Source organism: Coregonus lavaretus, assembly GCF_964263955.1.
Source record: "Coregonus lavaretus genome assembly, chromosome: 13".
Lineage (NCBI taxonomy): Eukaryota > Metazoa > Chordata > Actinopteri > Salmoniformes > Salmonidae > Coregonus > Coregonus lavaretus.
In genome coordinates this window covers 27,780,336-27,795,697 of record NC_140000.1, presented here as the reverse complement: position 1 = coordinate 27,795,697, position 15,362 = coordinate 27,780,336, and the positions used below count along the sequence as shown (strand labels likewise).

At 43.5% G+C, this 15,362-nt stretch overlaps 1 protein-coding gene across 1 annotated transcript in view; it reads right to left on the bottom strand.

Moving 5' to 3' along the window:
- The window catches only part of LOC311139871 (nucleolar GTP-binding protein 2-like), a 29,654-nt gene that overhangs the window by 4,210 nt on the left and 10,082 nt on the right, over positions 1 to 15,362 (bottom strand). The window contains exons 6-11 of the mRNA XM_084174861.1: positions 15,257 to 15,323; positions 13,654 to 13,812; positions 8,238 to 8,351; positions 7,342 to 7,470; positions 3,064 to 3,168; positions 2,146 to 2,304 (exon numbers count right to left, since the gene is read on the bottom strand). Coding sequence (XP_084030987.1) covers positions 2,146 to 2,304; positions 3,064 to 3,168; positions 7,342 to 7,470; positions 8,238 to 8,351; positions 13,654 to 13,812; positions 15,257 to 15,323 — 733 coding nt within the window. The remainder of the gene's footprint in view (positions 1 to 2,145; positions 2,305 to 3,063; positions 3,169 to 7,341; positions 7,471 to 8,237; positions 8,352 to 13,653; positions 13,813 to 15,256; positions 15,324 to 15,362) is intronic.

Sequence of the window (15,362 nt, the reverse complement as noted above, 5' to 3'; positions counted from 1 at the left end):
GTCTGAGGATCTCATCTCGGTACCTAATGGCAGTCAGGCTACCTCTGGCGAGCACATGGAGGGCTGTGCGGCCCCCCAAAGAAATGCCACCCCACACCATGACTGACCCACCGCCAAACCGGAAGATGTTGCAGGCAGCAGAACGTTCTCCACGGCGTCTCCAGACTCTGTCACGTCTGTCACATGTGCTCAGTGTGAACCTGCTTTCATCTGTGAAGAGCACAGGGTGCCAGTGGCGAATTTGCCAATCTTGGTGTTCTCTGGCAAATGCCAAACGTCCTGCACGGTGTTGGGCTGTAAGCACAACCCCCACCTGTGGATGTCGGGCCCTCATACCACCCTCATGGAGTCTGTTTCTGACCGTTTGAGCAGACACATGCACATTTGTGGCCTGCTGGAGGTCATTTTGCAGGGCTCTGGCAGTGCTCCTCCTGCTCCTCCTTGCACAAAGGCGGAGGAAGCGGTCCTGCTGCTGGGTTGTTGCCCTCCTATGGCCTCCTCCACATCTCCTGATGTACTGGCCTGTCTCCTGGTAGCGCCTCCATGCTCTGGACACTACGCTGACAGACACAGCAAACCTTCTTGCCACAGCTCGCATTGATGTGCCATCCTGGATGAGCTGCACTACCTGAGCCACTTGTGTGGGTTGTAGACTCCGTCTCATGCTACCACTAGAGTGAAAGCACCGCCAGCATTCAAAAGTGACCAAAACATCAGCCATATCGACATAACCTGAAAGGCCGCTCAGCAAGGAAGAAGCCACTGTTCCATAATGACCATCGTTATGTTTGGAGGAAAAAGGGGGTACCTTGCAAGCCGAACAACACCATCCCAACCATGAAGCACGGGGGTGGCAGCATCATGCTGTGGGGGTGCTTTGCTGCAGGAGGGACTGGTGCACTTCACAAAATAGATGACATCATGAGGAAGGAAAATTATGTGGATATATTGAAGCAACATCTCAAGACATCAGTCCGGAAGTTAAAGCTTGGTCACAAATGGGTCTTCCAAATGGACAATGACCCCAAGCATACTTCCAAAGTTGTGGCAAAATGGCTTAAGGACAACAAAGTCAAGGTATTGGAGTGGCCATCACAAAGCCCTGACCTCAACCCTATAGAACATTTGTGGGCAGGACTGAAAAAGCGTGTGCGAGCAAGGAGGCTGACTTAGTTACACCAGCTCTGTCAGGAGGAATGGGCCAAAATTCACTCTTATTAAATTCAACTTATTGTGGGAAGCTTGTGGAAGGCTACCTGAAACGTTTGACCTAAGTTAAACAATTTAAAGGCAATGCTACCAAATACTAATTGTGTGTATGTAAACTTCTGATCCACTTGGAATGTGATGAAATAAATAAAAGCTGAAAGAAATCATTCTCTCCACTACTATTCTGACATTTCACATTCTTAAAAAAAGTGGTGATCCTAACAGACCTAAGACAGGGAATTTTTACTAGGATTAAATGCCAGGAATTGTGAAAAACTGAGTTTAAATGTATTTGGCTAAGGTGTATGTAAACTTCCGATTTCAACTGTAGACCTTATGTGCTACTTGGCATGATGGGTTCCAAATAAGCATTAGGGTCAAGTGTAGAATTTCAAACTGATCAAGAAATGTCACATACAAAAACATAGACTATGTTTACGGAAGATCATTTTTTACCACTGACCTACAGCTTGTCAAATACACAGATAAAGCCTGAAGATAACATACACCTTTCAGGACTAAAGTATATTGTGACATTCAAATTCCATTGACCACAAACAGTTATAAAGCTAATTCAGACAGATGAAAGATGAGGTCAGAAATGAAGACAAGCAGCCCAGACAATGTAGCCTGGTGGTCTCAGATCTGTGCCGTCTTGCCAATCCCTAAGGCCATTAGAATGCCTAACAACAACCATAGGAGTTGGCTATGAAGCACAAACAGATCTGGGGCGACCAACAGGCTACAGACAATGACCCTGGACTGTGACTTCAGCCCCCATTGATACACTCCAGGGTTATGTTAATTAAGTACCAAACGAGAGAAAACTGACTGAAAACAGTGAGGGACTATCTGAGCTTGTCCAATATCAAACACTTTGTTTTCCGTAAAGAAATTGCTACAGTGTGCACTAATTAATATGACCCAGGCCCTGACCTTGAGGAGTTTGCCCATGCGCATTGCCAGTTTCTCCAGGAAGTCCTCTGGGGAGCTCCAGGTGGGGATGCGGTACGTCTTCTGGATGTACTCTGGTTTGGCCCGCTCTAGCACCGCCGGAATGTGCTCCTCCGGGTTACGGATCTTCTCCACTTGCACCTGAGAAACAGGACAGGACACGTCAGGGAAACAGCAGTGAGGCATACAATTGTTAGGTTAGAAATGGTACAGGTTTAGACATGGAAGTATAAAAATAATGAGTGAGAAAGTTAGACACATATACCACCAAGACATGCTAACCTCTCATCATTACAATGACATGGGAGGGGGGTATGATATTTTTGCATCTAACTTTCTCACTTATCATTATTCACTATTCATTCAGGACTATCTGTAATCATGGTAGCATCCACATTAATGTACAAGTGTTTAGAAACATTCTATTCACCATGAAAGTGACTCCAAAATGCTACAATACATTATTTACCATTCATTTCTATTGGGCACAAAATAATCTGAAACGCACCTAAAACAAACAGCAAATGCATCCAACAGGTTTGTAGTCACAAGCTTGATGAAATCATTGCATGCTATGAATATGGGGCCAAATACTACACTTTTGACTACTTTAATACACAAGTGTATTTGTCCCAATATTTTTGGTCACCTAAAATGGGGGGACCATATACAAAAACTAATTTCCAAACAGTTCACCCAACATGGATGAAAATACCCTCAAATTAAAGCTGACCGTCTGCACTTTAACCATTTCAAGTGCTGGAGTACAGAGCCAAAACAATTTTCCACTGTCCCAATACTTTGAGCTCACTGTATAACCCTGACTGCTCAAATGTTTTTATAATGGTTTACTACAAACAAAAAAATATATATTATTGATGGGAAAGAATAATAACATACCACTCCTTTCAACACGATGTCGCTCTCGCTGTCTTCAGAGGGGTAAACAACGCCGGGGCAGTCGATGAGGAAGATACGTCGCATCAGGGTGATGTACTGCCACACCTGGAAGAAGAGACCGGGCCCAAGATCAGCTAAGTCACAGGGTCTAAAGATTTTATACTCAGAGCTTATTCACAAGAATTCACCGGTTTGGGACAATAACATTTAATTTGATAATGTAGCAGAAATGAAGACCCTACTGCATCAACATAAACAAAACAGATGATCTTAAAGAGGACACGCCATTCAGAGCGCACCCCAGTAACACTAAAACGATGTACAACATGTCGTTATAAAGGGATACTGCTAGTTTGAGCTTTGTCTACTTACCCAGAGTCAGACGAACTCAAATCTAATTGTATGTCACATACAAGCCCTTAACCAAAACTAAAAAAGTTAGAAACTTGCTAAATAAACTAAAGGAAAAATATAAAACACAACATGCAACAATTTCAAAGATTTTACTGAGTTGCAATTCATAAGGAAATCAGTCAATTGAAATAAATAAATTAGGCCCTAATTTATGGATTTCACATGACTGGGAAAGGGTGCAGCCTTGGGAGCCAGGCCCTGCCAATCAGAATGACTTTTTCCCCACAAAAGGGCTTTATTACAGACAGAAATACTCCTCAGCACACCCGCAGACGATCCCGCAGGTGAACAAGCCGGATGTGGAGGTCCTGGGATGGCGTGGTCTGCGGTTGTGAAGCCAGTAGGACGTACTGCCAACTATAAAACAATGGAGGTGGCTTATGGTAGAGAAATGAACATTCCATTTTCTGGCAACAGCTCTCTTGGACATTCCTGCAGTCAGCATGCCAATTGCACACTCCCTCAAAACCTGACATCTGTGGTGTTGTGTGACAAAACTGCACATTTTAGAGTGGCCTTTTATTGTCCCCAGCACAAGCTGCACCTGTGTAATGATCATGATGTTTAATCAGCTTATTGATATGCCACACCTGTCAGGTGGATGGATTATCTTGGCAAAGGAGAAATGCTCACTAACAGGGATGTAAACAAATTTCTGCTAAAAATGAGAGAAATAAGCTTTGTGTGTATGAAACATTTCTGGGATCTTTTATTTCAGCTCATGAAACATGGGACCAACATTTTACATGTTGCATTTAAATTTTTGTTCAGTATAGTAACATAATAAAATCCCAATAATGAGGCTATATGCAAGGGGTACCAGTACCACGTCAATGTGCAGGGGTACGGGTTAGTCGAGGTAATATGTACATGTAGTAAGGGGTAAAGTGACTATGCATAGATAAAGAGGATAGCAGCAGCATATGTGAAGGAATGTGAAGGAGTGTCAGTGTAGTGTGTGTGAGTGTGTGGTTAGAGTCAAGTGAGTGTACACCAAGCCTGTGCAAGAGACTCAGTGCATATACATAAAATAAGGGGTCAATGCAAAATAGTATGGGTAGGCTTTTGATTAACTGTTCAGCAGTCTTATGGCTTGGGGGTAGAAGCTGTTAAGGAGCCTTTTGATCCCAGACTTGGCGCTCCGGTACCACTTGCCGTGCGGTAGCAGAGAGAACAGTCTATGACCTGGGTGGCTGGAGTCCGATAATGTTTATGGCCGCCTGGTATAGAGGTCCTGGATGGCAGGGAACTCGGCCCAGTGGTGTACTTGGCCGTACCCACTACCCTTTGTAGCGCCTTGCATTCGGATGCCGAGCAGTTGCCATACCAAGCGGTGATGCAACCAGTCAGGATGCTCTCGACGGTGCAGCTGTATAACTTTTTGAGGATCTGAGGTCCCATGCCAAATCTTTTCAGGCTCCTGAGGGGAAATAGGCGCTGTCATGCCCTCTTCACGACTGTGTTAGTGTGTTTGGACCATGATAGGTCCTTAGTGATGTGGACACCAAGGAACTTTAAGCTCTCGATCCGCTCCACTACAGCCCCGTCGATACGAATGGGGGTGTGCTCAGCCCTTCTTTTCCTGTAGTCCACAATCAGCTCCTTTGTCATGCGCACGTTGGAGGGAAAGGTTCTTGTCCTGGCACCACACTCCTTCCTAGGCTGTCTCATCGTCGTCTGTGATCAGGACTAGGGCTGTGGCAGTCACAAAATGTTGTCAGCCGGTGATTGTCAAGCAAATAACTGCCAGTCTCACGGTAATTGACTGTTAATTAACATTTAGCAGCTCTTGGCTTCCACACATAGCCTACAAGCCATTTTAAAAAGTCTAATAAATCCATGTAATATAGCCTACACCTTCACAATACATCCATTATTTATTTTAGACAGGTCTAAAGAAACATGATTTGAAGAAAATGTAGTCTATTTCAGACTGAATAGCATACTCTGAGTTGTCCATATGTTAGGTCCTGATCTGGCTATGCCATATGGCTGTGGGCTACACTCATTTAGCAGACAAGATTTGCTTAGAATTCCATGGCATTATTTTATAGTATGAGGAATACAATTTAACATAGCTGAATAAAATAGAAAGGATATTTTCTCTAAACGATTTGAGGGAGTGCGCCCATGCGGCTATTCTGTGTTGTGCGGTTAACAAAGAAACAAGTACTCATATCTGGTTAATTTAGAGATATTTATGTAACTTTAGTTGTGATACAAACGTTGGGCTTTATGTTTTGATTTTCAATACATTCTAAGGCTGCATGATGCGACTAATGATGATTTGAAAAAAGTTGCATGAAAGGCATGAGCTCTGCTCAATTTTTTGTGCAGGCTGTACACACTTCATCAGTCTCTCATTCACAATTTGACAAGCACTTGATAATGCCTAGAATCATAAGAAACTAGATTCTATCCACTTCCTCATTCTCTGACCCGGTGTCGTAGAGATTTAGAGATCGCAATGTTGTATCGGTCTCAATCAGTGAAATGAACTAGATATTTTTTATCAATGCTAGTTAAGGATACTATAGTTATCACGTTTCACATTTAATTTATTACAAAAATGTAAGACGTGTTTTTATATTAATTATGGTGCCACTCTGCACACACAAGCTTGTTAGCTAGCTAGCTAGATCTGGTCCAATGTTAGTTAAGCCAAATCTCTGAAATTCAAAGACATTAAAAGTTCCTTCATATAAGCCACTCCTCAATAGGTATAATTCTGTAGGCCTAATTCAGATAATGCATGTCATAAGAACAAGATGCCCAGCACTCTCCTCACCCACAAAATTTCAGTGGCATCGCGCACCCTACACTACACTTCTCTGTCCAATGCATGTACATAGCTTGCCTGCTCCATAGCAAGTGGCTCTATCCATTGGTGAAGTAATTTAATCGAGGTTGAGGTAAATGAAAAAAATTGATTTCAGAGGTTTAAAAAGGAGCAGAAAGGAATGATATAAAAACGGTTAGTTTTTTTTCTTCTCTCGAACCGGTTCAGAACTTTATTTTGCTGGTCGGAACGGAACGAAAAACATTATGGACAAAACTATTTGAAAATAATAATTTCAGTTCCAACTCCTGGTCATAAGGTCTATCAAGGTCAGAAGGTCTATTCCCCTTCGTTTGAGAGAAGCTGGCTACTGTATTGAGAATCACATAGCTTCTTTCCCCCTGCCTGAAAACCAATACTCATATCCCCAACCGGAAAGAGAGAGAGCGAGACAGGAAGGCCAGCCCAATGCTGAGCAACCTTGTGTTTGGCCACAGACACTAGCAGCCTCTGGAGAGAGCCACCTCGCATTGGGCGATAAACTCTTGCTGGTTAGGCGCCGATCTGATATATCCACCACCCCCCCCCCCCCAAAAAAAAACATCTCTCTTTTGCGCGCTCACAGCTCTGGCAACAGACGGCCAACTCCGATAGTATCTCCCTCAGTGGGATTTCCAGACCTCCAGATCCACCATTTGGTTCCAAACAGGATAAACCGATCCAGAGAGAGGAAATTAAGGAAGAGGGTTATTGTTTTTCTTGCTTTTTGGCCACGTCTCTGCCAGGTATTCAGACGTATATAGTCGAGACGGAGGGTTTAAATACATATACTTCAGCGCATCGTTGGGAAGTTACTTAGGGTATGAGTAGCACATTAATACACTAACAGTGCTGCCTGCAACATCCCATGTTGTGCTCTCTCTTAGCAATCAAGGGAATTGCGTGAGATTGTCCCCCCTGCATTGGCCATCATTGAGATAACATGGACGTATGTAAATTGCTCATCATGACACCCAGGTATCAATATGGGCTTATGTTCAAGTGTTTTTATTTTGAAGGTATTTTTGAGGGGAATGATAACATACCTTGGTCTCCCCGGCGAGGGGTGCCACGTTGCAGACCTTCTTGGAGCGTAGCGTGTTGATGACAGAGCTCTTTCCCACGTTGGGGTAGCCTATGAACCCGACGCTGATCTGCTTCTTGTCTGTGTGGAGCTGAAGAGACAAAACAAGTTAAAATAGCAGTTTCCAGAACAATAGTCTATACTTAGCCTGTCTTCAATTCCGGACAGCAACAACTCTAGACCGTACTTTGACGGAGGCCAATACTAATAAAACATGTGACCATGTAATCTAAAAAAGCTTGTTTTCACCGGAGAAAAATAGCTACTGGAAGCAGATAAGTCTACACCATGGATCAAAAATCTGTCAAAACCAAGAGGTAGGTATAAATATTAGTCTCTCCACTTTGTCCCGAAAGGTAAATTCTAACAGCGATTTTTAAAAACCGTTTCTTCGCTTCATTATCTCTCCAACATGTCTGTGAGCCGAGGCCAACAACTTAAACCTATTTGGAGTGGGGCGAAAGCCTAAAGAACCTCGGTTCACACACTTCATGCAAGGCTCTTTAATGTCCAGCTCGATCATGGCAACATTGGTATGTTTTCTACTCAACACGGTTATCTTAAACCCAACAGAGAAAGTGTCAGCGAGATTCCTTTCGTCTTTGTTAACTAAGCCTGTGCTCTCCTCTGAGCATCCAAGGCCCTGTTTTATGGCCAGTGCGTACCAAAAACAGCTCGGCAGCAGATGTGAGGATCCTGTGCGGAGCTGTAAGCTCATAAGGGTGGTTAGAGTAGGGTGCCAGGACAAAAGTGGGCCATTTGTACCTACCTCTGTCCCTTAGGGACCTACTTTTAACCAAATGGGGAAATTAGTTCGGGCTGTGTGGAGTGGGGGACTCGTGAGAATGCTGTGCCTACCTTGCCAAACTGCCTGAGGAGTTGGATGAGGGAGCCCTTGCCGAACGAGTTGGTGAGGCTGGCATGGAAGGCCAGGGTGGGGTACTCCGCGGAGAGCACGGCTACCCAGCGTCTCTGATTCGAAGACAACAAAACAGACAGACTTAAGTCAGACAGACATGGACTCTATGTGAAATGTTAGTTAGTTTGCACAGCACGTGTGTCAGTAGAAAGGAAAGTGTGTAGATCGTAGCCTGCAAACTAGGCGAATGTCAAACCATCAAATATCGTGCAAGTATGCACAATTCAGTTGGCCATTGAAAAATACATGTCAAGAAATGTATCATTACTCTAGGGTAGGGCAGCATCTTCTCTGATGCTGATGGAGTAAATAATATACTTCTGAGCGGGAAAAAAGGGGTGGTTACCCAAAATTAGCACTGAAGAATAAGCCCATTTAACAACACAGGCACAAACAATGTGTCATTTCAATTTAAGTCTGACATTCATTCATAATGTGTGCTGAACAGTGCATCTGTAGTGTATTCTACTGGCACTAGAGCAAAATCCTGCAGCACATCATAAAAACAGTTGGCGCGCACACCATCCTTCCTGTTTTGGTGACCCCTGAATCCACACACGTTATTTGAGGCCACAGGCTATCCTTTGTCAAAGTAGAGCAATTTGTGGAGAACTACTCACATAAAAAAACTCCTGAGAACATCAACTCACTCCAGAAAACAATTGACATAGAAGGCAATGCCAGTCTTTTGATCGTGTATTAGTCTTTCGAGCACATATTCACAGTTTTGGGGCTTTTCACACTACTGAGCCAAACTAAACTGGACTGAGCTGGCTTGGTTTCGCATCCGCCATAGTTGCTGGAACCATGTTGAAATAGACAATGTGAAAAGAAAGCCAGCTCAGTACAGTTTGGGCCGGCACAATAGCGTGAACAGGGTACATGTGTAGGCTTGGCCAGAGGTGTGGACTCGAGTCACATGACTTGGACTCGAGTCTGACTCAAACCACAAATTTGATGACTTGAGACACGACTTGATAGAAAATCAAACTTGAAACTTGACTTCGACTTGGAGCCTTAAGACTCGACTTAGACTTGAAATGATCTGGGCAGGTTTTGTAACGTTTTGTCACTACTCTCCACGCAGCCAGAGACAGCATCGCATTTGCAAAATAAACTGGTTGGCTAGTGAAACGCACACCCGGCCCTCTGATTGGACCAGCAAATTGTCAATCAACACAGGTCGGGTGAGCTACAGTAGGGCAGTGGTTTTGGGGATATAGCCTACCGATTGTATTTTATATTTATATATTTACCTTCTTCGATCTGGTCACTAACATAGGCCTACGGAATTACACCAAATTATTGTAATTACTGTATTCGTTTTGAAAATGCATTGCATGTGCGCGCGTGCGTGTGTGGGGGGCATCAAGCAACAATTAGTAGCATAGCTGGTCTTTTGGTACAGTGGGGGAAAAAAGTATTTAGTCAGCCACCAATTGTGCAATTTCTCCAACTTAAAAAGATGAGGCCTGTAATTTTCATCATAGGTACACATCAACTATGACAGACAAAATGAGAAAAAATCCAGAAAATCACATTGTAGGATTTTTAATGAATTTATTTGCAAATTATGGTGGAAAATAAGTATTTGGTCACCTACATACAAGCAAGATTTCTGGCTCTCACAGACCTGTAACTTCTTCTTTAAGAGGCTCCTCTGTCCTCCACTCGTTACCTGTATTAATGGCACATGTTTGAACTTGTTATCAGTATAAAAGACACCTGTCCACAACCTCAAACAGTCCCACTCCAAACTCTACTATGGCCAAGACCAAAGAGCTGTCAAAGGACACCAGAAACAAAATGGTAGACCTGCAGCAGGCTGGGAAGACTGAATCTGCAATAGGTAAGCAGCTTGGTTTGAAGAAATCAACTGTGGGAGCAATTATTAGGAAATGGAAGACATACAAGACCACTGATAATCTCCCTCGATCTGGGGCTCCACGCAAGATCTCACCCCGTGGGGACAAAATGATCACAAGAACGGTGAGCAAAAATCCCAGAACCACACAGGGGGGACCTAGTGAATGACCTGCAGAGAGCTGGGACCAAAGTAATAAAGCCTACCATCAGTAACACACTACGCCGCCAGGGACTCAAATCCTGCAGTGCCAGACGTGTCCCCCTGCTTAAGCCAGTACATGTCCAGGCCCGTCTGAAGTTTGCTAGAGTGCATTTGGATGATCCAGAAGAGGATTGGGAGAATGTCATATGGTCAGATGAAACCAAAATATAACTTTTTGGTAAAAACTCAACTCGTCGTGTTTGGAGGACAAAGAATGCTGAGTTGCATCCAAAGAACACCATACCTACTGTGAAGCATGGGGGTGGAAACATCATGCTTTGGGGCTGTTTTTCTGCAAAGGGACCAGGACGACTGATCCGTGTAAAGGAAAGAATGAATGAATGGGGCCATGTATCGTGAGATTTTGAGTGAAAACCTCCTTCCATCAGCAAGGGCATTGAAGATGAAACGTGGCTGGGTCTTTCAGCATGACAATGATCTCAAACACACCGCCCGGGCAACGAAGGTGTGGCTTCGTAAGAAGCATTTCAAGGTCCTGGAGTGGCCTAGCCAGTCTCCAGATCTCAACCCCATAGAAAATCTTTGGAGGGAGTTGAAAGTCTGTTGCCCGAGGAGATCTGCATGCAGCAACAGTGTGTGAAAACCTTGTGAAAACTTACAGAAAACATTTGACCTGTGTCATTGCCAACAAAGGGTATATAACAAAGTATTGAGAAACTTTTGTTATTGACCAAATACTTATTTTCCACCATAATTCGCAAATAAATTCATTAAAAATCCTACAATGTGATTTTCTGGATATCTTTTTCTCATTTTGTCTGTCATAGTTGACGTGTACCTATGATGGAAATTACAGGCTTCTCTCATCTTTTTAAGTGAGAGAACTTGCACAATTGGTGGCTGACTAAATACTTTTTTCCCCCCACTGTAGATCTTTTTTTACTTGACTTGCTCAGAATGCACGACTTGGACTCGACCCGTTCTACTTGGGACTCTACTTGAGACTCGAACCTTGTGACTTGAGACTTGCTTGTGACTCGAATAATAGTGACTTGGTCTCACCTCTGGGCTCGGCCATAATTTATGTGCTCTGTCACCTGGAGCTGTATGGCGAGGAAAACTGATGCTATCTATATGGATGTATGATCTGTGGTAACTTGTATCTGTACAGGGTGAACTCTGAATTACTATATGCAAAGGGATTTTGTCTTCTCAGGAATTCTGTCTTCCTTACAATGGTCTCATACCCCACACAAGCCTTTAAATGCTGTGACACCCTGTAGAGATTGGGCCTTGGTGATCAGGTTACTGTAAACCTGGTATCGTTTGATTGGTCAATGGTAGTTGTTTTTACGTTACAGATGGTATCAATGGAATCAAGGTATGTTGTTCTCTCTCTCATCCTGTATCCAGTCCATGGAGGAAGGTTGTATGATCAATTCTCATTTCCTAGGCTTCTAGGTCTCCAGCCTATTAAGGCATCTCTTTGTTCATTATTTTTCTTGAAAGTTAACCTTAAGATCGATATGCTTGGAATAATGCCTTGTAATGCTCGTAACTTCATCGTTATGCCTTGTATGTGAATCCATTCATTTTACAAAGTAATTAAATACACTTCTATTTAGAATTCCATTCTCAGACATTTCTTGATTGCCTATTACTGTAACTCAACTGTAGTCTCTTGCATATTGCCATCTCTCTTTTGGAGTCAGATACATTTTAATAAGCTAATTGTTTTGTCTTATGAGACGCAAGAGACACTTTACAAAAATATAAAATGCAACAATTTCAAATATTTTACTGAGTTACAGTTCATATAAGGAAATCAGTCAATTGAAATACATTCATTAGGCCCTAATCTATGGATTTCACATGACTGGGAATACAGATATGCATCTGTCGGTCACAGATACCTTAAAAAAAGTAAGGGCGTGGATCAGAAAACCATTCAGTATTGGTGTGACCACCATTTACCTCATGCAGCGCAACATCTCCTTCGCATTGAGTTGTTCAGGCTGTTGATTGTGGCCTGTGGAATGTTGTCCCACTCCTCTTCAATGGCTGTGCGAAGTTGCTGGATATTGGCGGGAACATGCTGTCATACACGTAGATCCAGAGCATCCCAAACATGCTAAATGGGTGACATGTCTGGTGAGTATGCAGGCCATGGAAGAAATGGGAAATTTTCAGCTTCCAGGAATTGTGTACAGATCCTTGCGACATTGGGCCGTGCATTATCATGCAGAAACATGAGGTGATGGCGGCGGATGAATGCCACGACAATGGGCCTCAGGATCTCATCACGGTATCTCTGTGCATTCAAATTGCCATCAATAAAATGCAATTGTGTTCGTTGTCCATAGCTTATGCATGCCCATACCATAACCCCACCGCTACCATGAGGCACTCTGTTCACAACGTTGACATCAGCAAACCGCTCGCCCACACGACGCCATACACGCCGTCTGCCTGGTACAGTTGAAACTGGGATTCATCCCTGAAGAGCACACTTCTCCAGCGTGCCAGTGGCCTTTGAAGGTGAGCACTTCCCACTGAAGTCAGTTACAACGCCGAACAGCAGTCAGGTCAAGACCCTGGTGAGGATGACGAGCACGCAGAGGAGCTTCCCGAGACGGTTTCTGACAGTTTGTGCAGAAAATCTTTGGTTGTGCAAACGAAGTTTCATCAGCTGTCTGGGTGTCTCAGACGATTACGCAGGTGAAAAAGACACATGTGGAGGTCCTGGGCTGGCGTGGTTACACGTGGTCTGCAGTTGTGAGGCCGGTTGGCCTTACAGCCAAAATCTCTAAAATAATGTTGAGGCGGCTTATGGTAGAGAAATGAACATTCAATGCTCTGGTGGACATTCCTGCAGTCAGCATGCCAATTGCTCAAAACTTGAGACATCTGTGGCATTGTGTTGTGTGACAAACCTGCACATTTAAGAGTGGCCTTTAACAGTGTGCAGGCCTTCTTGTTCTTTACTGGTCTTGTATTGTCCCCAGCACAAGGTGCACCTGTGTAATGATCATGCTGTTTAACCAGCTTCTTGATATGCCACACCTGTCAGGTGGATGGATTATCTTGGCAAAGGAGAAATGCTCATTAACAGGGATGTAAACAAATTTGTGCACAAAATGTGAGAGAAATAAGCTTTTTGTGAGTATGGAACATTTCTGGGATCTTTTATTTCAGCTCATGAAACATGGAACCAAAACTTTACATGTTGCATTTATATTTTTGTTCAGTGTAATACGCATATACGATAATTATTACCCCACTACACATGTGCGTTGGTCTCAGGATAACGTAAAGGGGTCTCTTACCGTGACCCAGGTGGGGATGAGGTCGCACTTATTGAGTACGAAGATCAGGTGCTTCCAGGGCTTCTCCTTCCTCATGTAGGTCTCGATGCTCTGCGAGCGCGTACCCATGGGGTCTCGGGCATCCAGCACCTGTATGATCACGTCGGACGAGTCTATCACCTGTGAGTTAAGGAGGGAGATTGAGAGAGGAAGGCAGAGTCAGGGTATAGGCTTAACCAGGAGTGAAAGAGTTCTTAGTTGATCTAAACTCATCTCAAATCACTATACTTCAGGGATGCAAACTGGCGAGGGCCCAAATAGGAGACACATTTTTCACACGGGAACATGCGGAAAGTCTGTAAACTGCATGAAAATGTGCCTATTAGTAGTTTAAAAACAGCCTGCGACATGGTTTATAAAATTATATAACATGAGTGCCAATTCGCGGTAGAAAGTGGTTTGGGTTAGAAACTTGCGGTTTTCAGTGATGTAAAGGCGCAAGCATGACTGTCACTGTGGTCCGCTTTTCCTCTATGGCAGTGACACTCGGAGGCTGCATGACAGCAAAGCCTAGTCAGACTGGCCTGCTTGTTCTTACAGGCGAAATGAAAAAGATGCGTATCCACTTCGCTCGCACTGCAAGTCGCACCAATAATTAAACAAATGTAACAGAAACCCCATCACTGCTTGCACACCCCTGCTCGCCATCATGGCTAAATAACATTTGAAAATGTATAGAGATGCACAGAAAGAACGGACAGAGAGAAACAGCTAAGTAGGCTAATGGCTGGCTGCTCACAGCTGTCACACATATTATTAGATGAAGCATTCTGTTATGACATATTGGACATCACGCTCTGAACGCTGATATTCTATTTGTAGGAAGCGTAGGGATGCATTCTGTCATTAATTTCGATATGAGAAACATACACCATTATTCATTGGTGGGTGATAATCTTAGCTTGCCAGTTTATATGCTAACGTAGCTGGCAAGCTAACGTTAAAAACTTTGTGTATAATCATTTGCGCTATTGAAACATACATGCAACTATATAATGTGCATCTTATCAACTAGTACCGCAGCATTACTTCAAAACAGGTTGCTTAACTTGAGTTGCATTCCAAATTTCCCAGTCAGCAACAAAGTGAGTGATGAGAAGGTAATTATATAGAAGCCGCCAGAGAAGGTAACATTAGTGAACACACAGTGGGAGAATCTCAATTGCATACTCATCGCGTCCTCACCTCCTTCCCAAAACCCATTGGATGAGGTCCCTCCCCTCTGACCTTCTACTCTAAATGGGTTTTGAGATGGAGGCGAGGAGAGAGGACGCGAGGAGTATACAATTGAGATCCTTCCATGGAGAAGATCGGTTCACTCCCTTCTTTAATAGCTCAATGGGTGATACACTCTGCGTACTTTGTCAGGCCCCTCCAAAAAAAGTTATTTACGGATCTACAAGATTCCTGTGGATGACATAATTTGAGATCAAAATGGCGAATATCACAGAAAAGTGGCAAGTTTGCATCCCTGATACCGGCACCATATGCAGTATCTATTAGGAAATATCAAGGTGAACTAAAATAAACATTCCTATATCAATCAAATGGAAAGATCCTGTACCTTGTAGAGTTCTCCCCAGATCCTCTTGGACTGGCCCTTCTTGAAGATCTCCTCACGAGCTTCCTCTCTGTGTGTAGATAAATAACATACAGTTCAACAGGTGCCA